Source organism: Macaca fascicularis, chromosome 14, assembly GCF_037993035.2.
Source record: "Macaca fascicularis isolate 582-1 chromosome 14, T2T-MFA8v1.1".
NCBI lineage: Eukaryota > Metazoa > Chordata > Mammalia > Primates > Cercopithecidae > Macaca > Macaca fascicularis.
The window spans coordinates 85029411-85056441 of NC_088388.1; the positions used below are offsets into that span (position 1 = coordinate 85029411).

The window sequence follows — 27031 nt, forward strand, 5'->3', positions numbered from 1 at the left end:
AGGAGAATGAATGCTTCAAACTTTTCCACAAGAAGGAGTTTTCTTTGACAAAAATTTGTTGGTTGGTAAGACAGAAACTGGCCTAGGGCAGGAAAATAGCCACAAAGCTATTCTGGGTCTACCATATCTTACAGTAATTAAAAACATGCTAAAACCTCTTTATTACTAGATGCTAATTATTTAATTAGAAAATACAGTTAATCCTCATTATCCATGGATTCCGTATTTGCAAATTCACCTACCTGATAAACTTTGTGACACCAAAAATCAACACTCCTGGTGCTTTCCAGGCCATTCATGCTCATTTGCAGAGTGGCAAAAATTTGATTCATCCAATACAGTTCACTTCTAGCTGAGATGGAACAAAGGACGCTCTGCCTTGGTTCAGCTCTCAGACCAGACCAGAGGATAGAGAAGGAGGATGGAGAGTCCATCATACTGCAAGAAACTCTGACTCTGGGGCCAGCTGGACAGGGCTAAAATTCCAACTCTGGCACCAGTTAGTGCGACAGCCTTAAGCAAGTCACTTAACACTTCTGAACTTTATTTCCTCTTTCGCAAAATAAAGAAAATAGAATATACTAGAATAAGGTTTTCTAAAAGGAACATCTATGTGACATATACATATATGTATGTATTTCCCCTAGCAAGGGTTCAGTGTTCACTAATTCAGTGTTTGGAGTGACTTTAAATACTTAACTGCCACAAATAATGAGAATCAACTGTATAAGTTATATGACATATATATAATTATCAAATATATTGTCATATATATAAATTACATGACAAAACCCAAGCAAGTATAGTTTCTTTACCAATAATGAAACCAGAAGATTTTATATTTTAGAAGAATAAATAAAAAATTTGAGGTCAGTAATATAGAGTAGTGACTAAGGACATATGTTCTATAGTTAGGCTGCCTAGGTTCTAAAAATGCAACTAATCATTTAAGATCTCTGGGATCCTGAGCACATTACTTAATAACTCTGTGCCTCCACTTCCTCATCTGTAAAATGGGGATAATAATAGTTACTAACACATTAATAGAATTATCAAAAATAAAACATTAGTATTTACTGGAATGAACTCTGGCACAAAGTAACCCTTAAATACTTGGTAGCCACTAAAATATATCCGGTAAACATAGGCAACCAGCTTCCTTTAAAAGAAATACAAATTACTTACACTTCTAAACTCAGTAACAATCTATTTATGCCTATCACTTTAAAAACATTTTCATGTTACATATTTAACTAAATTATTCAAGTGTTAGTATATCAGAAGCTTCTTCAACTCACCATTGTTGCAGCATTCCAAGCAGTTGTTGGTGCAACTTTTGGTTGCCAGTTAGATCCTCCAGTTAACTTCTTTTCACCTGGTTGACTCCAATTTACATCACTTTAAATAAACATAAGTGAGAATATTAAATGTCTCTAATTATAAAGTTTCCTTAACTATCTAAGTATATTGAACAGAGTAAGATACAGACTTTAGGCTGGGCGTGGTGGCTCACGCCTGTAATCCCAGCAATTTGGGAGGCCAAGGTGGGCAAATCACTTGAGGTCAGGAATTCGAGATCAGCCTGGGCAACATGGTGAAATCCCATCTCTACTAAAAATACAAAAATTAGGCAGGCATGGTGGCCCGTGACTGTAATCCCAGCTACTAGGGAGGCTGAGGCAGGAGAATTGCCTGAACCCAGGCAGTGGAGGTTGCAGGAAGCCAAGACAGCGCCACTGCACTCCAGCCTGGGCAACGGAGCGAGACTCTGTTAAAAAAAAAAAAAAAAGCTGGATGTGGTGCCTCAGGCCTGTAATCCCAGCACTTTGGGAGGTCGAGGCTGGCGGATCACGAGGTCAGGAGATCGAGACCAATCTGGCTAACACGGTGAAACCCTGTCTCTACTAAAAATACAAAAAAATTAGCTGGGCATGGTGGCAGGTGCCTGTAGTCCCAGCTACTTGAGAGGCTGAGGCAGGAGAATGGTGTGAACCCAGGAGGCAGAGCTTGCAGTGGGCCGAGATTGCGCCACCGAACTCCAGCCTGGGTAACAGAGCGAGACTCTGTGTCCAAAAAAAAAAAAAAAGATGCAGACTTGACATCTCTATACATGCTTTTGAGATAAAAGTCAAATCAACCTCTAAATAACACATGGAGAAAAAAATGTGTGTATTAAACACTCACTTCTTAGTGGTTCCATTTCCGATGCCAAGATCTAGTAAAGGAGAAAAAAAAAAGCATTTTATAACACGAGACTCAGTTTAATAAAACAACATAAAAGAAGATTAAAGTATCCAAAGACTACTTACTGCCCACAAGGTTGGCTAAAGATGAATCCAAGTCATCAGATACTAACTTGTTAGGCGGGAGTTTGGCAACAGGAAGGCTCTGGTTCTGAGAGGCCACTGTTGGTTTGAGAAGTCCACCTAGTTCATCAAAGCCTTAAAGTTACAAACAGATGAAATAGAATTTGTAAGGAACTTTATGATGCTATGGTTTTCTAAAGGAGGTATTTGCCTTTTCTCCTTGTTTGTTCACTGGAAAAGTTATCCGAAAAATAGACATCAGTAAATGTCTTTAAATGGAAAACGGAGAAATTTACCACTTCACAGTGAACTGACTGAGAAGGCAGTATTTGTTTTGACAGAAATCATCTCTTATCTCATGACAAAATTACATTAGGGTTAAAGGGGATAAGAGAGAAGTATTACAAAAGGGAAAAAAAGGAATGTAATTCTCCTGCTTGCCCAGCAAAATTTTTTGAAGACTCATATCTAAAGCAACATAGGTTAAAAAATAGCTCTCTGGAACGTTGAAAAAAGTTCCTTTTGCATTAAGAAATAAGATTTTATAGACCTTTTTTTAAAAGCAGAGAATGTAAGAGTGAACTATATCTCAGAAACTGCTAAATACTGTAATTGCATAAGCCCATCTAGTAAACGAGGACAATTCTTAAAAATGAAAATAAAATTCTTTAAGTTTTCCTCACCAAAGGATAGAAAATTAAAGAAAATCCAATCAAACTCTCTATGGGACTCAATAGTATGATCTAGGAATATTAGAGTTTGAAAAAGAAAGTCACCAAAGATGATAGTTCATAACAATGATTGGTCTCTCTTTCCACTTTCCCAGGCAAGACAAACTAAAATCTAATGCAGCAAAAAAATATTACCATAAATCTACTAGTGCACAGAAAAAATAAATTCTTAGTCCACACATATTTTTTATAGGCTTGCTTCTTAGTTTTTGGAGGATAACTAATTATATGTTATAAAATTAAGAACATCTCAATATATTCTCTCTAAATGGCTAAAAGTTAATTATTAACCAAAATCAAAGGCCATCCCAGGGTAAGAACAAAATTATGAGTGTCAAAGTTTTACAGGCACTTCAAATTAACAAGGTATTAATGAAAACACAAAGTGGAAACCTGGCTCTACAGATCTAAAAAGTTTCTTTAAGACAAATGAATCATAATAAGAATCATATATAAAACAATAAAAAGCTCCTGTACCCGCAGGCCTGATCATTTAATACATTCTAATTATTTATAATAGATTATTTAAACAAGTCAAGGTACCACAAGTTATATTATTCTAGTTTCCAAACATAGCCAATTTCATACATTAAGATACAATACTGTTATTATTCATTTCAGTAAAGGTAAAAATTGCATGCCTAAAAAGGCACAACATAGTCACAACACACAGTCACAAGCAACTTAGCATTCTATAGAGCTAAATCTCTTTTTCTCTCTTATTTTGCTCTAGGACTAACAAAATGTTCCCAAAGTCTAAACTGGCACCAATAAAAGAATAATGACTAAACAGCTCCTTGAAGTTCTCGTCTAGTGCTTGGGGGGATAGGTCAATTTCTTTGGCTACCCCAACTTAATATACTTAAACATTTTAAAAGCAGCATTATTTTTCCTTACACAGAATCTAAATTAGGACACTATAATATTTTTAATAAAATTTTTTTCCTTACCCCCAGAATCTACAATAACATTTGTAGATTTATTTCCAAATACAGATTCAAAGTCCACATTAAGGCCAGCTGAAGGGTGTGGCTGTGCAACTGGAGAAGGAGTGAATCCTGGGTAAACCAAAATGGAAAAAAAAGTTCAATTATTTAATAACTCTACATTTACAACTATTTAATAATGATGACAATAGAATGGAAAATGCAGTAAATTCCCCAAACAAAAACAAAGCCAATCCTTCAAGCAAGATGTTTTCTATATCACATTTTTTGCAGCGATTAAGTTTTCTCTAACAAAATCATCCTACTGACAAAATTAACAAATAAGCAACTGACACTGAACGGAAAATATGCTTCATTACAGAAATCTTTGTGTATCTTTTACCTTAATTTTGTATGAGGATAATCTTTAAAAAACTAAACACATCTAAAATTACAAGATTTTGCATGAAGCAAAATACATACGCAATGTAAGGGATCAGTTGAGAATGCAGTAAGAATTCTGTAGTGCTTAAAAAACAAGTATGAAACCTCTCAGTATCCCCAAGATAAAAGTTTTTCTCCCTCCCACCTACCCATTTTCCATATTTCTCTCCATCCTTCCTTCAACAGTTAATCAAAAGCTAAATAGCTTAAGTTCAGTGATGGGATTCTCAATGGTGCAACTCACTAATCCTTATGTCCATCTGTATCCATGTGCTTTTAAAACATCAGAGAAAAAAGATATGCCACTTTCAACTCTCAACCACCCTCTAACTTCAACTTAGTACTTGCAATAGTGGGGATGACAAGCATAAACTCAAGCATACTAATTAAGCTGACTCTACTCTTGAAACACAAAACCATTAACAGACCTTATTCTTTCTTGCCTGCATTACACTAATGCTAGTGGTATTACACAGATAATAAGCTCATGTCTTTAAGATCAGCCTATACAGAGTTAACAAATATAAGGTTTCCAATTATGCGAGGTTATATTTGAGTAAGGTTCTGAATGTCTAAGGGCTGAAAAGAATTAAAATCACCTAAAAATATTAGGGCTGTCATGTGATTTGGAGAACTTTCAATCATTGAGTATATCCAAATAAACAGCAACCTCGCAAGGATCACAAAGAAGAAATTATTTCACCTTTTGGAATGTTATAAGGCTCCCAAGGTCTCTTCCTTTTCTAAATTCTACTGAGTCAGAATATAAAAAACCAAAGAAACAAACAAAACCCACCTATATTAGAAGGTTAACAACTACACCATTAGGGAGAAGTTAAACTTTTGGTGTCCTAAACTTAGGATCCCTCTCTTCCCCTCCTCTATTCGGGTCAGAATCTCACTGTGAATTCTTAATGTAAAACACCAGGATGTAAAGAAGTACAATGAAGTATGTTGTACTAGAAAGACTGATCTCAAAGAAAACTGTAAAAAGGAGGACAAGATTTGGTGAGATGTCCAAGAAGTTCCTCAAAGACAGAAACAACAATTTGTTATTAGCAAAGAACCATACAAGCTGTTACACATTAATGATACTACTTTAAAGTAGCATCTTACACATCCTATAATGACTATTCTGTAGCACACACATTTTTAGAGAATGTACCAGTTTGATCGTGTTCCATAATCACATAACCCTTAAACTACTATTAACTCAAAGACATTGGTCATACAATGAGAACACAAAACACTATCAAAATACGAAATAATTTAGTATATAAATCTCCTGACTATTCATGAAAACGATCTGAGAATCCTAGACTTACCAATTTAATAATATTTTTAAGTGTGCGAGCTGTTTAGGAATTATGCCATCAGCTTACTACTACTGGTTGTTCTCTTAACCTTTACATAAAAAGCGAATGTATCTACTCAAGAAAAAAATCTATCATGCTTAATTATGTGCCCATGCTATTATCAGAGTGTTAGTAGTACAGATAATGTTCTTTAAATCATTCTGGTAACAATCTTGGCTATGATGTCACTAACTTTTAGATTATATATGGAACAACAATTTAAAATTAGGCCAATATATCAAATTCCTATTTTCTCCTGCTACTTTGCCTCAGCTTTCTAGAATATGATTGATATAAAAGATAAGCTTATCCTTTATAGTCACACAGAAATGACTTCAATATTTTCTGTAAAAAGAGGAGCCATCTCCTCAAATGCCTAGAGGTACCAATCTGTGAAATTACAACATAATTACCTAAAAGTATAAAAGGTTAGAAAGACTATAAAGTAACCCAGAACTTGTATCTCAAGTTTTAAAAGCCTCTATAGACAGAGGAAAAAAGTTAAAAAAAAAATTAGTAAATTGCAATAGCGAATCAGCTTTTAATATTTGCTTAAAGTCACATAGTTATCATGGAGGCAAGCAGTTTATTTCCAAAGTAACAATTTTTTAAGTAATTATTGCATGCCTGAAAAACACACACCAACAAGGTTAGAGTTTTACATCTAATTTCAATGCACATCATCAACTTTTTGTGAAATTATCAGGACTGTCAACTTTTAATTTTTAAAAGTTATTTAAAACAAAAAGACCCAGCTAGTATCACTATTCTAAAAGGGAAAGTTTACAGAAATACACACACACACACACACACACACGCACACGCGCGCGCGCGCGCACGCACGCACATGCTAAAAAGAGCAGGCGCTGAGCTCTGAGTTAAGGTTAACTTTATGATATTATTACACAGGTCCTGCTTACTCTTCCATTTCACCAAGGCTCAGTGAAAACTTTCTCACTAACCAGCACCAACCCACAGTTTATCATTTAGAAACCACTGCCCTGCAGGATAAATCTCAAGAGGACAGTAATAAATTAACTGAAAAGTACAAGATCAACAAGCTTTGGGGAAAGAAAGGCATTCCAAATACCTTTTACAAAACTTGGTTGGACTGTGAATTGATTTTGGTGGTAGTTTTACAATAAATTAGGGCTCATACTTTTTTGTCAAGTAACTACTACCATTTATTAAACACTACTAAACACTATGCAAGGGCTTTATAAACAGGGTATTATTTAAACCTCACATAAACCCTATGACATAGTTATTATCCCCGTTTTACAGATGAGGAAACAAAGAGAGATTACATAATTTACCCAAGGTCAAAGATTTAGTAAGCCTGTCAGAACCAAGACTCGAACCCCCATTTGTTTGATTCTAAAATTTATTAGGGGTTTTTCAGTTTAATCCCAAGTATTTCACCTTACATAAAATAGTAAGTAGAACAAGACATTTTTTTACTATTGCTATATAATTAATTAAGAACAACTCAAATTTTATGAACTTCTTGAGCTTTTCATTGCTATTAGACCAAAAAAAGTGAATAATCTTTGGCAATTTTAAAATCTAAAAGCAATAAAGAAAAAAAACCAATGTTTAAGATGACTACATAATAATTTAGGTAAGAAGTACATTCTAATCATGATGTGGTCCACATATACAAGAATTTTAAATTCTTAAAATTTTTTGAGAGATGGGGTCTTGCATATTCCCCAGGCTGACCTCAAACTCCTGGCCTCAAGCTATCCTCCTGCCTCAGCCTCCTAATTAGCAGGAATTATGGGCACCAGCTACTGGACCCAGCTCCCAAGATAGTTTTTAGTGGTAGTTGTTTTGATACTTTTATATGCCTAGCAAAGTGCTAGATGTTACGTAGTCATGTATGTAAAGCTCATGATAATCCTGCAAGACACTATTTTCCTAACTTGCATAGCCTTAAAAGGGTTAAATACTTGCTTAAAGTCATAGTTCATGAAGCAGAACTAGAATTCAAACCTAAGTTCACTAGGCTCCAAGCACATACCATCAAACGCCCTAATAAATTCCATTTAAAAAATATTTAGTCCTGTCCAATTCATGCGATCAAGAGCCTCAATTCTTTAGTTGTGTCAAGCATTCTTTTTAATCCCAACTTAACTACAGTAATAACTACTATGCACACAGAAAATATCAGCTGGACTTTGAGGTTTTACTGCTACCACAATGGCCTTGAATATATGTGGAAAGACATAGATTATACAAAACTTCAGATTCCATAACCTTGTAATATTAAAACGTTTATATGCTTCTGAAAATTTAAGGTTTGAGAATGGAGTAAAGTAAGAAGATGATAAGCATCTATTCATAAAATCACCAAGTGTTTAATTAAGGCAAATGCAGTTAGGCAAAAAGTAGTGTGTTCTTTGAAAGCAAGTAAGTGTATTTTTTCTTACCAAGTTTATAAAAACTCATTTTAAGGAAAAAAAAATTCTTCCTGCATAAATAAGTTGTAAAGATACTGTTATCTAGCTCCGAATGAGCCGGCTACAGTAGAAGAAACTAGGCACATAAAGGTAGTATTAGGAGAAACTTAAGTGACACAAACAATTCTGACAAGGCACACAAGACAGGAAGGCAGGAAAGGAGTAAGGACAGGGAAAAAAATAGGGGAAGGGGGAAGGAAAGAATCAGGGAAGCAGCTAGGGAGGCAGGCAAGGAATAAAAGGAAGAAGAGAAGGTAGAAAAAAGAAAGAGAAGAGGAGGAACAGTTATGAGTGGGATGGGTAATTGAGAAAACAAAAAATGGGGGGAGCCCAAGCACTTGGCATTCTTCAAATGACAACTTACTAAAAAAAGAACTTAAGGCTCCATTAAGTACTTTTAAAAAACTATTCTGTTTGCATAAATTAAAAAGAAAAACCCAACACTGTATCTCATTAGAGAAGAAATATGAGGCAGTTGGCTTTTTAGCCAACACGATCCTGTCCTCTAATGTGTGGTTTCACAGGTGAGAAAGCAAGCCTAGACACTTTCACAGACAATCACATATGCAGCATAGTTAAGACCACAACTCAGTCTCCTTGACATACAATTCAGTGTTCTTGAAGCTTCAATGAGGACAAGCTACCTATTACACTATTACCTATTACACATATCATTGTATCAAATGTCTTCCCTCTGTCAAGATCAGAAGCTGCCTAGATATATAGCTATTCTGGTTTTTCTGGATTGTTCTTAATCCTATAGAGTAAGGGTTGGCAACTTTGTATCAAAATGACATGAAAGAATTACTGCAATGAATTATCACACTTTGGGTATATATGTATTTTAAGCTATTAGACTAGTCATATTTTTAGAAGACCTGACTTGGAACTTTGTCTATTCTCCTTCTACTAACTCGCTTTCTAGTTACTACTTCCTTCCCCTCACTCATTTTTTATCTAACAGAATATTTAGAATGTGGTCACACGATTTGTTTAGGGTATACTGATGACTTTCTGCATGCTGTTTTAATGAAATATTTAAATTCACATTACCCTAAGCTGCTTCTCTGAACCGAACAAAAGAAGTTTCATTGTCTGCCAGGCATGGTAGCTCACGCCTATAATCCCAGCACTTTGGGAGGCTGAGGCGGGCGGATCAAGAGGTCAGGAGATTAAGACCATCCTGGCGGTTGGTGAAACCCCATCTCTACTAAATATACAAAAAAATTAGCCAGGCGAGGTGGCGGGCGCCTGTAGTCCCAGCTACTCAGGAGGCTAAGGCAGGAGAATGGTGTGAACCCGGGAGGCGGAGCTTGCAGTGAGCCAAGATTGTGCCACTGCACTCCAGCCTAGGCGACAGAGCGAGACTCTGTCTCAAAAAAAAAAAAAAAGTTGTTTCATCGTCTTTGGGGCTGGGGGGGAGCAGGGTTAGCATCTTTTTCAGCAGAATTCAAAAACATTTATTTCAGCTTCAGTATATATATATATATATATATATATATATATTTTTTTTTTTTTTTTTTGAGACGGAGTCTTGCTCTGTTGCCCAGGCTGGAGTGTAGTGGCCGGATCTCAGCTCACTGCAAACTCCGCCTCCGGGGTCTACGCCATTCTCCTGCCTCAGCCTCCTGAGTAGCTGAGACTACAGGCGCCCGCCACCTCGCCCGGCTAGTTTTTTGTATTTTTTTGGTAGAGACAGGGTTTCACCGTGTTAGCCAGGCTGGTCTCGATCTCCTGACCTCGTGATCCGCCCGTCTCGGCCTCCCAAAGTGCTGGGATTACAGGCTTGAGCCACTGCGCCCGGCCCAGTATATATTTTAAAACTTACTATTCCCTATATAACCTCAGTGTGAAATTCTGCCTTTTTATACTGTAATTACAGAATATCCAAGTCAAGTTGTGTTTCTGCTTTACTATTTAAAATGGAACACATACTTCCTACTTTTATCTCCATACTATCAATAAAGTGAAATCCTTCAGAATGGGATAAAAGATATGCATAGACTTTGGACAATATAAAACTACGACATGCAACAGCTAAAAGAGAAACAAAAGATTAAAGATAGCTGCTAAGAGTGATTAACCACCCTCTCTCCCAAGCACAAAGAGAAAAATATAAACACATATGAACAAGTAAGTTTAAGAGATGTTACTTTTCAACCAATTCTCCAAACTAAAACAGGAAGCTGCATGTGATACTAGACAGCTAGAGTACTGCATTGTAACATGATAAGAGAACAAAATGCTAAAAAAAAAAAAAAAAAAAAACGAGTTCAACATCAAGAGAAATTTTCCTAAAAGTTCGTATAAATAAAATTGAGATGCTAGTGTCAATTTAAAAAACTCACTACATGATTGCTGGTTAGTTTTAGAATTTGATATTAAAATCTGAAGTAATTATGGCAGTGCTTTTAAAGTAATTAATGGACACGTAAAATATAGTTAGGCAGTATAAACATTGATTGGAAAAAAAGGTTAAATGGTACTTTACCAACAAACATTTCATGAGTAGGTGTCCTAGTAGTGAAAGTGGATACATCTGAAGAAATGGAAAGGTGAACATCACCACTACTTTTTGTGAGGAAAGGATTTAAGCTTGGAATGGCATCATCAACAGCATCTACAGTAGCAGAGAAAGGATCTGTGCAGTCCAAATGTATTACAGCAAAACGAAGAAAGGAAGTAAATTAATTAGTATTGTAATTAGTCAAAAGATGAAAAGTGAAAAATAGTAGCTATATTATTGTTTATTCATCTTAAATATCTAAATTATCAAAAACAAAAAATATCTAATTATCAAGATGGAAGAATTGCATTTAACATATTTTAAAATTAATCCTTAGAAAAAAATCATTTTATTTGTTAACACCAGAAAGCCAATAGTGAGGTAGTTAAAAAAGAGAATAATAACCAAGATATTTCTATAAAGAGCCACCCATCCCGCACCAATCTTCCCTGTCCTAGGTGAGTGTGTTGGTCGCGGTGGTACAGCTGTGTTTACCTGAATAATTGATATCGACAATAGGTATGTGTGTCGTGAGTAAACTTTCAAAGAAAAAAGAGGGTAATGACAAATTAAGGGTAAGAAGCTGTTTCTGGCATATGCAGATAATATATTCAAAATAAAAAATAAAGATGAAGAAAAAAATCTAAGCATGGGGGAAAAGAATTTTAGATAATTAAGAACAGAGATGAAAGAATGCCCACTTAATAGATCAGCAACAGCTTTGAATGTCTATCTAAGAGCTTTAGTCTTTAAATGATTTGCTAAAGGAACAACAAAAGTGTTGTTTCCCTACTAGAATGATATCAAACATGTACCATTATCAAATACTTTATCTAATGTTATTCTAGAATCAGATAAATATTATACTGATACCTTATTCAAGATAATTATCATTCTAATGACTGAAATCTATTTTTCTTTACTTCTCAAGATTTAAAAAGTTAACTAAATGGGGAAAGAAAAAAATAAAAAGCAGCAAAAATATTATCATATTTTTTTCTTTGTAACATAATTAAAAATAAGCGGATACTCCTGTAATTCTAAACAGTAGAATCTTTCTTGTCTGTTCTAGTTTAGTTCTTGACCTTCACTAAAATATACTGGGGTACCTTCACACTACTAGGTACTGTATTTTACTCTCAAGATTGTATTATTGCACATTAAGAAGGCAACACTGGCCTAAGGACTAGCTCATTTACTATGATATAGACACATTTCCTTTAAAGTCAAAAAATTCAAGGTAAGCATTCTGCAAGCTCAAATACAACTGTTTGAAAAAGGAAAAAAAAAAAATCAAGAAAATACTCAGGTTATGATTTTTAAAATAACACATCTTTTCAATACAACTTTTTCTGTAACATAAGAACTTTTCTATAATAGTATTCTTATGGAACACCAATTCACACTAAAAAAAATAAAGTCCTACAAATCCATTAAAATATACTGATTATGCTATTCAAACGTGAAATCTTTCCCATCATTCCACTCCTCAATAAATGGAACACTGGGAAAAAAGAATCAGAAAACAATAATTAAGAAATAAAAAGTAGAAAATAGTTACAAGAAGTTGTAGGGGGGTGCAGTGGGTTTTTTTGTTTTGTTCTTTTTGAGAGTGGGTCTTGCTCTGTTGCCCAGGCAGACTGCAGTGGTACAATCATGGCTCACTGTAACCTCAAACTCCTGGGCTCAAGTGATCCTCCCACCTCAGCCTCCCGAGTAGCTGAGACTACAGGCACGTGCCACCGTGCCTGGCTAATTTTTGTAGAGATGCTATAATACCAATGCTAGTCTTGAACCCCTGTCTGGACTCAAGCAATCCTCCTGCCTTGGCCTCCCAAAGTGGTGGGATTACAGGCATGAGCCACCACGGACAGTGGTTTTTAGTACTAAAAATATATATGTATTTTTAGCTAATATATATACTGATGGTCACTCTAGCTTCTTCTTGCATAAGAAAGCATTAAGCTTAAAGTTGGCCAGTTAGGCCGAAAGTTCTGATTTTTTTTTTTTTTTTTTTTTGTTTGAGATGGAGTCTCGCTGTGTCATCCAGGCTGGAGTGCAATGACGTGATCTCGGCTCATTGCAACCTCCGGCTCATTGCAACTTCCGCCTCTTGGGTTCAAGCAATTCTCCTGCCTCAGCCTCCCGAGTAGCTGGGATTACAGGCGCGTGCCACCACGCTCAGCTCATTTTTCTATTTTTAGTAGAGACGGGGTTTCACCATGTTGGTCAGGCTGGCCTCGAACTCCTGACCTCAGGTGATCCACCCACTTTGGCCTCCCAAAGTGCTGGCATTATAGGCATGAGCCACCACACACAGCCAAATGTTCTGTTTTTAAATACATGATATTAATAGCTGCATAGAATTTTAAAAGTACATTGTATTTTGTCAAGTAAAATACCTGTTTTTCATGCAAAAAAAAAGCCATGAAATAAGTCATTTTTTAAAAAAAAAACCACACACTATTTCTGTAACAGAGCCATTGGTTTATGAGAATACACATGTTCAAGAAAGGTTACCAGTTATCCGCTGTTCTACTGACAGATAGGTTTTATCTAGCACCTAATTTCCCTAGCACCTAATTTCAATCACTTCCTATTACGTGAAACACCTTAGAGAAGAATATTCAGAAATATGTGCAAATGTATTCATAATTAGATCAATAGGATAAGGAAAACCAGTTCCTAATCTACTTGACAAAACATTACAGGTAATCTACAAGATGTTAATTATGGACATTACACTATAATAATAAAAACCAATTCATTAAGGTGTAATAACGCTCCAGCTATTTCAAGTTAATCTATTAAACTGGCAATTCTAAATCCCTTAAAGTTTTTTTTTTTTTTTTTTTTTCCTTTAGATAGTCTTGCTCCGTCACCCAGGTCAGAGTGCAATGGCACAATCATGGCTTACTGAAGCCTCTAACTTTCTGTGCTCAAGCAATCCCCCCACTTTAGCCCTCTGAGTAGCTGGGACCACAAGTGTATGGCACCATGCCCGGCTAATTTTCTCTTTTTTTTGTAGAAGCAAGGTCTCGCTATGTTGCCCAGGCTGGTCTCAAACTCCTGGGCTCAAGCAATCATCTGTCTCAGCTCCCAAAGTGCTGGGATTACAAGTGTGAGCCACTGCACCCAGTTTAAAATTTTTAAATACAGTTTTGTCCATTATTTTTTTCATTATTCATTCAAGTTTATTTTTTTGAGACAGAGGTTCGCTCTGTCGCCCAGGCTGGAATGCAAGGGCATGACCTTGGCTCACTGCAACCTCCACCTCTCAGGTTCAGGTGACTCTAGTGTCTCAGCTTCCCGAGTATCTGGGATTACAGGTGCACACCACCACACCTAGCTAATTTTTATATTTTTAGTAGAGACGGGGTATCACCATGTTGGCCAGGCTGGTCTCAAATTCCCGACCTCAAGTGATCCACCCACCTCAATCTCCCAAAGTGCTGGGATTACAGGCATGAGCCAACACACCTGGCCCAAAAGTTTAATTCTATGCTACACTAGAGTCATTAAAAAAAATCCAAAAAAAGTTAAAACAAAGACTAAAATGGCACCACAGTCATACTATAGCCTTTAAGTCCTAAACAACTGATACCTACATTCACACACGGTAAACTAATTTTTTTTTAAATATTGTTTGGTAAAGACAAGGTCTTGCTATGTTGCCCAGGCTGGTCTCGAACTCCTGGGCTCACGTAATCCTCCTGCTGCCTTGGTCTCCTAAAGTATTGCAATTACAGGTATGAGCCACTGCACCTGCCCAGGTAATCAAATTTTTTCATCAAGTGTTTTGTGTTTCATGCCAGCTAAAAGTAAAGCAAATTACACTTCAGAATGGATTCTATTACACCTAAACTAAAATCTGAAATCTTGCTTCAAATACTCAACGGTGTACCAAGCTGATAATATTGCGTATTTTAAGATATAAAAACTCAAAAGTTTGCTATAATACAAAATGTTCAGGGTGATGAAAACCTAGGTCTTCTCAGGTATTAGTATTCAATACCCACTGCTTGTTTAGACTCCACAACATTTTTTGAAAAAGTCAAGGCTCATTAACAATACAATGAGGGCAACAAGAGAGCTTCTGTTCTCTCATTTTCATTCTACCAAAAGGTGGAATCTTAAATGTCTTTCATATACACCACATACAAACTTTTCTTCCCTTTATCTCTACCTTATCACTAATCTATCTATGACCAGGAATGCACATCATTTCTGTGGTGTTTATAAGAACTACATTAAATACTAGGTCTATTATTGGCATTCATTTTTAGCTAATAAAAGCCAATAAAAGAATAGAACAAGATTTGGGGATTATGAAAAAATCATACCTTTGTTTTGTCATATACTATAAGAGCAGCATTATATGTAAACTGTTACATATTTAAGTGTTCAGCTAAATAGTTAACTTCAAAATACCCTAAGCATTTAATGTTATGATCTAAGCTTCTCATATATGAGATTTCTTTTCTTTTGAGACAAGAGTCTCACTCTGTCGCAAAGGCTAGAGTGTGGTGGCACAAATCTTGGCTCACTGCGATCTCCGCCTCCCGGGTTCAAGTGATTCTCACGCCTCAGCCTCCCGAGAAGTGGGGATTACAGATGTGCACCACCAAACCTGGCTAATTTTTGTATTTTTAGTAGAGACAGGCTTTTGCCATGTTGGTGAGTCTGGTCTGGAACTCCTGTCTTCGTGTGATCTGCCCGCCTTGGCTTCCCAAAGTACTGGGATTACAGGTGTGAGCCACCGCACCTGGCCATATATGAGATTTCTTTATTTCAGTATAACTTTGTTTAGTCAAACTTTAATTTTAAAAATTAAAAAAATATATATCAATATGATTGTCCTGGATATGAATACTGACTCGAATTAGAACATTCTTGGCTTAAAATACTCCTCAGCATCATGCGGAAGTCAAAACCTTGGTTATCACCAACTCAGAAGCCAAATATCCTTATATGAAAGTCAAGACAGGATTTAATTCTGATTAAACTATGGGACTTAATATGGGGGAAATTTTTACAGAAATAGCATACAAAGCAAAATAAACTAAAATAGAAAAGTAAAACATGATTAAATGTATTCCAATATATTGCAGTCTGTCACATAGAGACTTTGATGGAATAATGTCTTCTAACAGGCCACAGAACAATTCTTACAGATTGAAATTACTTAGAATTGTTCTCCCACCGTAACAGTCTATCTGCTTTCACATGTGACTTTAACAATTTCAAGTAGAAACTTCAACTTGTCATTTTTAGTTGTACATGGTGTCCAGACAAAACAATTAGGAATTGCAGTTCAGCTTCTTTGAAATGTTAAATATATTTTTATTTGGCCTTCTGTAATATTTTTAATCTATTTAGAAAAACAACTCAGCCTTAGTTTTAAAAAGACTACTACATTTTTTAAAAAAGGAAATAAGCTGAAACTGCTTAAATGATCATGTTAATTCTACTAACCTTTTCTAAAGCAATTCACAATAAGGCAGAAAATAATTAAGAATTCAAAAATCAGAACATACCATCAGGGTATCAAGAAACTCCTTTCTAAATCTTAATTTGCTATCTACAGTTCATTCTGAAATAATTCTAAAATACTTAACAATTAATATCTTGTCATTTTTAGGAGTTACTCTCAGATCTTAAGATTTAGCTAAATTAAACTAGCCTTCAAAGTCAATTAGTTTTTGAAATCAAGTTCAGGCTCACAAAACTAGCCTGAAATCTAGTGTTTTAGGGTTTCACTATCTGCTCTGTGCCCCCACCTTGACACCAAAAGAACTTGTCCAGAAGAGAAAGCGTCCACTTATTCAACTAACGTTTACAAACTACCTGTCAGAACAAAATATTTTAAAACCTGCCTTCACAGAGCTTACTTTCTAGGATATAGTTCCTTAAAAAAAAAATTTTAAATGTTCTTAAATTCAAATCATTAAAATAAAATGAAAAAAGCTTTGTTTATATACTGTAAAAACTCATTAGAATAATTTATCTTGCTATGAGAGATAAGCCTATCACTTCAGAAATGCTTAAGGGCAGCAAACATACCTATTGGCACAAGGGGAAAATTCTTTGACTAGCAAAATCTTTCAGGTCTTAATTTAAAAAACATTTAAAACATTTAAGTCTTGACCATACAGCTGGTCAAGACAATCCTGGTCACAACATAGTTCCTGTGTGATAATACCATCTGAGTTTTATTAGAACTTTATCATATACTTAACACAAAGATAAGTTATTTCCCCAAAAGTTAAAACAAAAATTCTACACCAAAATCAAAATAACCACTATGCATTTTCTGGTTATGAAATAAAAATTCAACATTAAAAGAATAATCTCATACCTAAAAATACACTTGGTCCTTCCTCTTACATTTATCTTTATTAAATGTCATTTCATAATTTATTTGAACATAAATTCCTAAATTATTTATAATAAATGAACATACCTTCAAGGGATAAAACTGCTTCACTACCATTTTAATATTTATCAAGTTCTCATGCATCAAGTGTAATAAAAAACTACAAATAAGTAAAACACCACAGAATGAGAAGAGATGCATGTAAAATCTAAAATAGAATTAATCAATGCTTACCTCCCCATGTACTTGCTACCTGAGAAGCAGTTGACATAGGATGTACAGATGGGTGAAAAGTTGGCTGCTGCAAATCAAGCAGATCATTGGGCAGCTTTGATGTGCTAGAAAGATATTTTGGAAACGTGTTTTATTTACCAGAAAAACTTTGCTACTTTAGTGTCACCTTCTCTGCCCACCGCAGATAAAAACATTAAAAACAAGGAAGAAAAGTCTCATTAATATAAATCTCAAAAGAGGAACAGTTTCTTCATATAATAGCATATTTCTAAGGAGGCTTGGAAAAATAATCTAATATCATATCTTAAGTTTATACAGGATTCAAAGAACAGTAGCTCTTCGGAAAAGGATAAATGTCTTCCCCCGGAAAAAAACTAATTTCCTTATTAAAATGAACCTAAACAATAAGATTCTAAAATACAAAATATCATAGCAATTTTAATATTTTTAAAATTCTTTTAATATTCACAGAACTTGAATCACATTTGCAATACACTACAAAGTAAAATACTCCTTAACCTCACTTCTAGTGCCTCAGTATCCCAACTACGTATCAATGATACAGGGAAAAAATTTTACATGCATTTATGAATAGAGCCACCCCATTATACAATACACTATTTACATGATATATTTCTTTCTTCTTGTTTTTGAGACAAGAGTCTCGCTCTGTCGCCCAGGATGGAGTGCAGCGGCACGATCTTGGCTCACTCACTGTAACCTCCGCCTTCCGGGTTCAAGTGATTCTCCTGTCTTAGCCTTCCGAGCAGCTGGGACTACAGGTGCGCAGCACCACACCCGGCTAATTTTTGTATTTTTATAGAGACGGGGTTTCACCATGTTGGCCAGGCTGGTCTCAAACTCTTGACCTCAGGTGATCTGCCCGCCTCGGCCTCCCACAGTGCTGGGATTACAGGCGTGAGCCACTGCACTCAGCCTTTTTTTTTTTTTTTTTTTTGAGACAAGAGTCTCACTCTGTTGTCCAGGCTGGAGTGCAGTGATGCAATCTTGGCTCAATGCAACCTCCATCTCCTGGGTTCCAGTGATTTGCATGCCTTAGCCTCCCAAGTAGCTGGGATTACAGGCGCATGCCACCATGCCTGGCTAATTTTTGTCCTTTAGTAGAGACAGGGTTTCACCACACTGCCCAGGTTGGCCTCAAACTCCTGACCTCAGATGATCCACCCACCTCAGCCTCCCAACGTGCTGGGATTACAGGCATGAGCCACCATGCCTGGCTTACATGATATATTTCTGACCTCAAGACTTCTATGTGATTTTAATGAACAACTCAAAACATGACCCTAGAGTGTCTAAAAATTCAAACACAATACAGATAATTTTTTTAAGGGGTCTGGAGGCTGGGTGCAGTGGCTGATGCCTGTAATCCCAGCACTTTGGGAGGCCGAGGTGTGTGGACTGCTTGAGTCCAAAAGTTCAAGATCGGCTTGGGCAAAATGGCAAAAAACGAAACAAAACGAAACAAAACAAAAAAAAAACGAAAAATAGCTGGGCATCGTGGAGTGCGCCTGTAGTCCCAGCTACTCAGGAAGCTAAGACGGGGGAACGCTTGAGCCCAGGAGGTTGAGGCTGCAGTGAGCCATAACTGTGCCACTGCACTCCAGCCTGGGTAACAGAGTAAGACACTGTCTCAAAAGAGAGAGAATAAGAGAGAGACAGGCAAAGAGACGGGGTCTTGCTATGTTGCCCAGGCTAGCATTGTACTGCTGGGCTCAGGCCTTCCTCCTGCCTCAACCACCTGAGTAGCTGCGACAACAGGCACATGCCACTACACCCAGCTCCTAATTTTTAACTTATATATTCTCCAAAATAGAATGTTTTTCTTTTTAAATGGATATACAACAACTGTACATATTTATGGGATACATATGATATTGTGATACATGCATACCATGTAATTATCAGGACATCTATCACAACTCAAACATTCATCATTTCTCTGTGTTGAGAACATTCTAAATCTTCTAGCTACTTTGACATAGATAACGCAATTATTATTACTAACTAGTAATTCTACTGTGCTATCAAACACTAGAACTTATTCCTTCTAACTGTATTTTTATAAAAAAGTTTTGAAGACATGTCTTTTAGATGTAAAACAGTTGTGTAGATAGTAGATATAAATGCATTTAGTGCTTTGGGGAACATATAGAATATACAATAAGAATTCTATAAATGGGCTGTAAGATTTGCCCTTAATTACTATTAAAAAGGTGAACATTTTTAGTACGTGAGATAAAACAGTGAAATTAGTTCTTTATCCAATAATTTGTTTCAGCCTCAAACACTGAACATTCTTTTCATTTATCTCTCCTAGGACAGACTTCTTTTCAAGGTCTCCATGTTGAGAACTTGCCCCTTAATGGGGTCAATGTTACTTAACTGGGGATTAAAGAAGGTACCATACATGAGCAAACAAATCATAAAGCTGAAAGGAAAAAGAGAACTAAATTCAGCAAACACCTACTAAGATTTTAGGGAGCAGGTAGCAACTGAGAATGCACACAGCAAGCATTTCACATACTAAAACTTACAATGAGCTTTTAGGCTCAGCTATTAGGAGTCAGTAGGCAGGAAGATGAACTTTCAAGGACGAGTTAATAAAATAAACAGCAACAACAAGGTGAAAGGAAAAAACTCACCACTCTGGAACATTTAACATGTGCTAATAACGCACTGTGCTAATAACAGCTAGTCATCTGGGAGCATCTTAGAAACAAAAATTCTTGGGCCCCAAGTCCCACCTATTGAATCAGAACTCCAGGACTGGGACTCAGATATCTGTAGTTTAATAAACTCTCCAAATGTTTCTGATGTTAAAGTTGATAACCACAATCTCACTTGAAAACAAGTTCTCAAAAAAAGTTAAGAACTAAAAGAGCCAGGATTCAAACCAGAATCTGACTTTTAAACTACTTTAAGCCACTCTGAGGTAAAAGACAAAACAGGTTTAGAAAATGTCAATTATTTTACTTTACCCCACAATATTATATTTCCATGTTAAGTAGCTTAAATTAGACAACAAGATTATTAAAGTTAGTGTGGTGGGCTTCAATACCAAGAAACCTGGCAACTAAACTGTCATTATGTTCCAGATTACAGAGTTTAAAACCAGGAAACAGATATGACAGATGTTTAATATCCAATGAAATGGTATTTTAAAATATACATCATACCCATATGTCAAAGAGCTATAAAGGGTCTTGAAGCATTAGATGTCTCATAAATGTGTTTAATCATAATTTTTACACAATAAAAAGTTTGCCCAGAGATAACAGCTATATTCCTATTAGCATAAATCAGTGATTTAACTATATTTCATTTCCTAAATAAGTAAAATATAAACTCTCACCACTTTATCTTTAGGTATTATACCAATATCACCATTTATCGCCACCTCTTTGTGTGAATAGATTATAAAAGTATAAATAAAAGTAAACCTGAAAATTCCTGCAAAATTTCTATTAGAAGTGTTTGAACCTACGTATTCAAAGGTAACCTTAACTTCTACTCCTACCTGTTAGAAGAACTAGGGGTAGAAAATATGTCAATGGCTGGTGCAGTCATTATCCCTCCTGCTGAGGTGGATACAGGAGAGGCTGCAGTTGTTAAGGAGGTATGAGGTTTCTTTGCAAGTTCCTTTAGGCGCTGTTCCTGTTAAGAAAGGGAACTACCATAAGGATTCCAGAAACTAGATTTGTTTGTACAACCTCTGAAAAAAGCATTTTCTAATTTGTTCTGATAGCAGATATTCTGTTTTACCTAATTCTATGTCACGATGAAAAGTCAGACTGAGTTTCAGCCCATTAACACTATACATTTAAGACTCTGTGCAGAGGCCCCATTTACCTAATGAACACCTGTACTCATTTTTCCAAATATGGAGAATGCACAAACTTACCTTTAAAGCTTTCAAACGTGCCTGTTCTTCCTCTAATGCTGCCTGCTTTTCCCTTTCATCCACTTTGGTCAGAGATAGACCAGTGCTTGCCAGGGAAGACACTGCATTGGAAAGTGTAGTTGCCCTAGGATAATTGAACAGAGATAATTTGGCTTTTTGCTAAACACTTCACATTACACCCAGGTCAGGAAATGGTCTGGCAACCTTGCCATGGATAGGCACTATAATTATAAACTTAACTTCTGGATTCAAATCCAGTACTTCAGATGAAATATTCCACCCAGTGATCTACGGGATTAGAGCAATTAGAAAAATCTTGACTTACATATACACTCACTGCTTTTAGAGTAAATGTTTGACTTTGGAAAGGGTTCACAAGAGAGTGGGGCACATTGCCTCTTCCAAGCTCCAAGAGGGGAAACCAATGCAATTGGGAAAGAGCCCACATACTCCCACAAAATCCCTGATGGGAAAAAGTGTTGACCTTATCACAGTGAAAACCCTCTGCTAATTTACAGCCTACGTTTTGGCAGTGCCACAGAACACCAAAACATGCATACCAGTAATACGTAACGGAGGTCTAGGTATGTTTCACCTATAACAACATCCCCAGAGGACTTCAGGTTCCTTCAAAAGAAGACTAGTTTCAATCTAGTCACCAGGTCATCTGGCATCTTTCTATGTGCTGCCCTTTTGCCAAACTAGAATTTCCTTTTTAATATACACATACAATGTATCATCTTTTACTGACAAGCCATCTCCTTTCCCTTTTATCAAAAAAGTATCCACATTATAAACCTCAACATTAACTTTCCAAATGTTAACTCTAGGCTAAGTAAAACAAGTGGTAAAGAATTCTAACCTGAAGAACTACCTTGAGCTTTATTTTCCTTTTACCACACACTAATCATCATTAATTTCTACTCTAAGCATGTAAAGTGGTAAAAACTCTTTTAAATTTTACATAAAATAGTATTATAAATAAGCCAATAAAAAGGTACAACTCAGAAGACAAAGGAAGAGTGACATAGTTGACAGAAATGCAAGAAAACCAATACATTTTATGATAAACATTTCAGGTAAACTGGTACACCTGAACTACATGGCTTTTTTCTTCATTATTCTCTCAAATAAATGAGACTTATTGTTTTGACTGCTACTTCGAAAATCCTACTAGAAAATTCAAAGTACAAATCTAGGATTAAAAATAAGTACTAAAATCTAATAATGGCATTTTCCGTTGAAAATAATTTAAATTTTATTACTAAAAGAAAGACTAAAGTTCTGAAACAATCAGAAAGTCTAAAAAGAACCAAAGGAAAGTTCTCACCATACAAATTCTTTCTTCATGTTGTTTTTAAAAAAGCTTCATATGAAAACATGAGAGTAACTCAAGTAATTTCTTAACCCAATGCAAAAATCATGTTACCAGATTGATATGAAATGATGTGTTACTTTCAATTTGCGAGGTTAACTGGTCTTAGTCTGAGGAATTAGCTTAAAACATAATAAAGTGATTAAAATATAAAATATCAATAATCAACCCCATGAACTGGCATTAGACAGAGATGATGCAATTTGATGTCAGATATTCTAGGTTTGAGTCCCAGCACTGCTACTACATGCTTCACAGTGCTATTGTTAGGATTGAGCAAATTAATACAAAAGTATCTTGTAATTACAGGCCCGGCACGGTGGTTCATGCCTGTAATCCCAGCACTTTGGGAGGCTGAGGTGTGCCGATCACTTGATTTCAGGGGTTCAAGACCAGCCTGGTCAACACGGTGAAACCCTGTCTCTACTAAAAATACAAAAATTAGCCAGGTGCGGTGGCATGCATCTGTAGTCCCAGCTACTTGAGAGGCTGAGGTGGAAGAATCGCTTGAACCCGGGAGGTGGAAGTTACAAGTGAGCTAAGATTGTACCACTGCACTCCAGCCTGGGCAACAGAGTGCGATTTTGTCTCGGCGGGGGGAAGAGAAAAAAAAAGTATCTTATAACTATAAAGCATCATACAAAACAATGCACTATCATCTTCAGGAGAACTTTTGACATCATAAACACAATTCTAAACTATGCAGTCACTGTCATTATCTTAACAGATGCTGACATTTATTGAAGGTCAGAAACTATTTCAAGAATTTGCATGTATTAATCCATTTAATCCTGATACTAATTCTATGAGGTTGATATTATGATTAAACCCATTTTATAGAAAATCAAATCAAGATAAAAAGAAATTAAATAGCTTGGAACTTGAGCTGATTTCATCTACTCCCTCAGAAAAATCACTCTTGATCTTTGTCCTACAAAGAATGATGTACCTGCTTGCAGCTGTAGAATCTTTGATTTTCTTTCCTTCCAAGGAAGCTAAGTGTTGTTCCAAAGCATCAAGAAGACTGCTGGGGGCCTGCAATTGTACAAATATTAAGAATTTCATGATAATTAGGCCACTGGTCAAATTAAATCAAGTATCATCTAATCAGAGAGCAACAAAAATAAACAGGTATGTTCTTCATGTACTAATTAACAGTGGAGTTTTAGCTACTTAATGAGAATGACAATGTTACTTTTATTATACAAACATGACCTAGTTGGAAATATTAAGAAACATTACCAAAAACGTTAAGAACAGAAAACTATGTAAACATGAAACATTTTTTTAAAATCTTGCAAGTACTTAAATTTTAAAGTAAAACCATACTCCCAAAAGCTAGACATACTACTGAGCATGCAGAAGGTACTTAATAAGCACTGCTGAGCAACTAAATGTGTTCAAACATGACTCTGGAATAATTACTGATAAATGACACTGAACACTGGCATCAGGGAAATGAAAATGAAAATCACAATGAGATACATCTTTTCACTTACTACAATGACTAAATACATTAGCAATATCAAATGTTGGTGAGCACATGGAACAACTGGAACTCTCATATATCACTAGTGGGAGTTTATCACCTTGAAAATGGATTAGGTTGTTTTTTACAAAGTTAAAATACACACCCACCTTAATGACCCAATTCCATTCCTAACTACCCCAAAGGGATAAAAACTTATCTCTGTAAGAAAAGACTTAATGTTTAATGTGGCTTTATTTACAACAGTCAAAAACTGCAAATAATCCAAAAGTCCATCATTTGGAAAATGGATAGACAAAATTATGGTAAATATTATTCAGCAATAAAGAAGAATTAATTAATAGTATATTCAACAACATATAGACAGCTCTCAAACAATATGATGAGCAAAAAAAGCCAGAATGCAAAAGTAAATACTTGTATGATTACACTTATATTAAGTTTAACAACCAACAAAATTATGCTATTAGAAAACAAAACAGTGATTGTGGAGGTGGGTAAGAAGTGACTGGAAGGGGGCATAAGGATTGGGGAAATAGAATTTTCCTATCTTGAATGATGTGTTGGTTACACAAATGTTTATCAAACTGCACTGAAATGAGTATTTACCTTTTTTTAACAGAAGACTATTTTAAACTCAGGCTACAGGTCAAATCTCAACTTAATATGAAGAAAGCTTTCAAAAGGAAACCTTTTCAGTGTGCAGACTAAGAACTGTCCACTAGAAGTGAAGCAAATGCATCGGTAGCGTTTACTTACCCTAAATATTCTACATGATTTGAGACACAGTTTCTGGATTACAGGATCTAAAAATAGTTAAAGGGGCAATACCTACTAATTTCTCTATCATTTATGACTTTAACAACTTCTTTCATCCACTATTTCCTCTACATACCAGGACCTTAGCCCAAGGGAGATACAGTAGAAAACCATTTAAAACCAAATACTACATTGGAAGATGAACTTCTTTGTTGAAATGAGAGTACATAAGCACTTCCTACAGCCCCAGCAAAAATGTAGCAAAGCACTGTCTTTAGAGCTTTCAGAAATAAGGAGGATGTTGATGATAGTGGTTAACATTTAAAAAGCTCTCCTCACACAACAGGTACTGCGCTAGCTACCTTGTAGTAGTCACTGAATCTATGAAGCAGACACTACTGGTATATCCATTTTACAGATAAACAACCTGAGACAGTGAAGATTAAGTTATCTGTCCAAGATCACATATTTGATACACAACAGAAGCCAAGATAGGGAAGGTATCTCTGACTTTAAAGACTACATAATTAACTACTATGGTACCAAATCCTAAACTGAAACTCTGGTCATAGAAACTGTAGTTTATCTTTTTTCTGAAGGGTTTAAGCTGTGGCTTACAAATAAAAATATTAAATTACCAAGTTATGATAAGTAAGACAAACCATTTCTAAAATCCCTTCTAAATATATCTGGCTATTCTTTAAAAGTCAAATCCACATGACAAACAGTGAGGAGGCTGGGCACAGTGACTCACATCTGTAATCCCAACACTTTGGGAAGTAGAGGTGGAACGACTGCTTGAGCCCAGTTGTTTGAGACCAGCCTGTGGAATATAAGGTGACCCTGTCTCCACAAAAAAATTTAAAAACTAGTTGGGTGTGGTGGCATATGCCTGTGATACCAGCTACTAAGGAGGCTGAGGCTAAGGATTACTTGAGCCTGGGAGGTTGAGGATGTAGTGACCCATGATTTTGTCAATGCGCTCCAGCCTGGGTGACAAAGCAAAAGCCTATCTGTTCTCCCCCTCTCCCAACAAAACCCAAAGAGTGAAGAAAATGTGATGCTTTACACCTTGCAAGAATATGTAATAACAAAAAAAAAAGAGTAAATAATCTCAAATTTCCACTCTTCTGCATTACCACCATCTTCCCTAAAGTGTAAACAGCTTTGTTTTATTCACTTTTGAAAATTTTCTGAATCACCCAAAGAATGCCTGGTAAGTTCCCTTTGCTTAGAGATCATCAATACAGAGGAAAAGAGGAACAGAGGTTAAAGAATCCTATTCTAATTACAATAGGGTGAATATTAACATACACAGACACATGATGATGGCCCGTAACTTCTACATCTATCCTGAGGACAATGAATTTTAAATAAAACATAAGGGAAGCACAACAAATGGGGTGGGTAACAGGGGAATCTAAAGTTGCCAAATCATTTTATACTATACGTTATTCAAGCAATGACTTATCTCATGTTCAACCCAGAATAATGTGCTTGCTCTTAATAAAGCCAATTTATTTCAAGTGGACATATACAGGATTCTTTACTTAGATATAACCCAGGACTAGATTTATTGCATACTCTTAGCCTTGACATTAGAGGGAAGAATCAGAACAATTGAGTACAGAGAAGCTCAGTAGTAACTGTTAACAAGGCATTTAAAAGATGTCCTGGAGGCCGGACGCGGTGGCTCACGCCTGTAATCCCAACACTTTGGGAAGCCTAGGTGGGCGGATCACCTGAGGTCAGGAGTTTGAGTCCAGCCTGGTTAACATGGCAAAACTCTGTCTCTACTAAAAATACAACAATTAGCTGGGCATGGTGGCTTAAGACTGTAATCCCAGTTACTTGGGAGGCTGAGGTGGGAGAATCGCTTGAACCCAGGAAGTGGAGGTTGCAGTGAGCTGAGATCACGCCACTGCCGTTCCAGCCTAGGCAACAAGAGCAAAACTCTATGTCAAAAAGAAACATAAAAAAAAATGTCCTGGAACAATTCAAAACAAGGTAAAACAGATGTCAACAGTTGACAGAGTTGATGGAAATGTTACAAGGATAGTTTATGCCAGGTACTTTCATTCTTAATACTCAGTAAAGAAAACAGAGAATAAGCCACAACAACCAGCAGGTATGAAGTTTGTTTCTT

General features: G+C 36.0%; 1 protein-coding gene across 50 annotated transcripts in view; it reads right to left on the reverse strand.

Annotated features, from left to right (window-relative positions):
* Positions 1–27031, reverse strand: part of PICALM (phosphatidylinositol binding clathrin assembly protein) — a 112744-nt gene that overhangs the window by 22329 nt on the left and 63384 nt on the right. For 14 of the 50 annotated variants that reach the window (XM_074015005.1, XM_045370154.2, XM_074015007.1 and 11 more), the window contains 9 exons: positions 23587–23672; positions 21263–21386; positions 20879–21015; positions 17341–17444; positions 10716–10865; positions 3988–4095; positions 2310–2441; positions 2185–2215; positions 1299–1398 (listed from right to left, as the gene is read on the reverse strand). In XM_074015005.1, the coding sequence (XP_073871106.1) occupies positions 1299–1398; positions 2185–2215; positions 2310–2441; positions 3988–4095; positions 10716–10865; positions 17341–17444; positions 20879–21015; positions 21263–21386; positions 23587–23672 (972 nt within the window). The remainder of the gene's footprint in view (positions 1–1298; positions 1399–2184; positions 2216–2309; positions 2442–3987; positions 4096–10715; positions 10866–17340; positions 17445–20878; positions 21016–21262; positions 21387–23586; positions 23673–27031) is intronic. The other 36 variants (XM_074015010.1, XM_074015014.1, XM_074015013.1 and 33 more) reach the window with 5 other exon arrangements.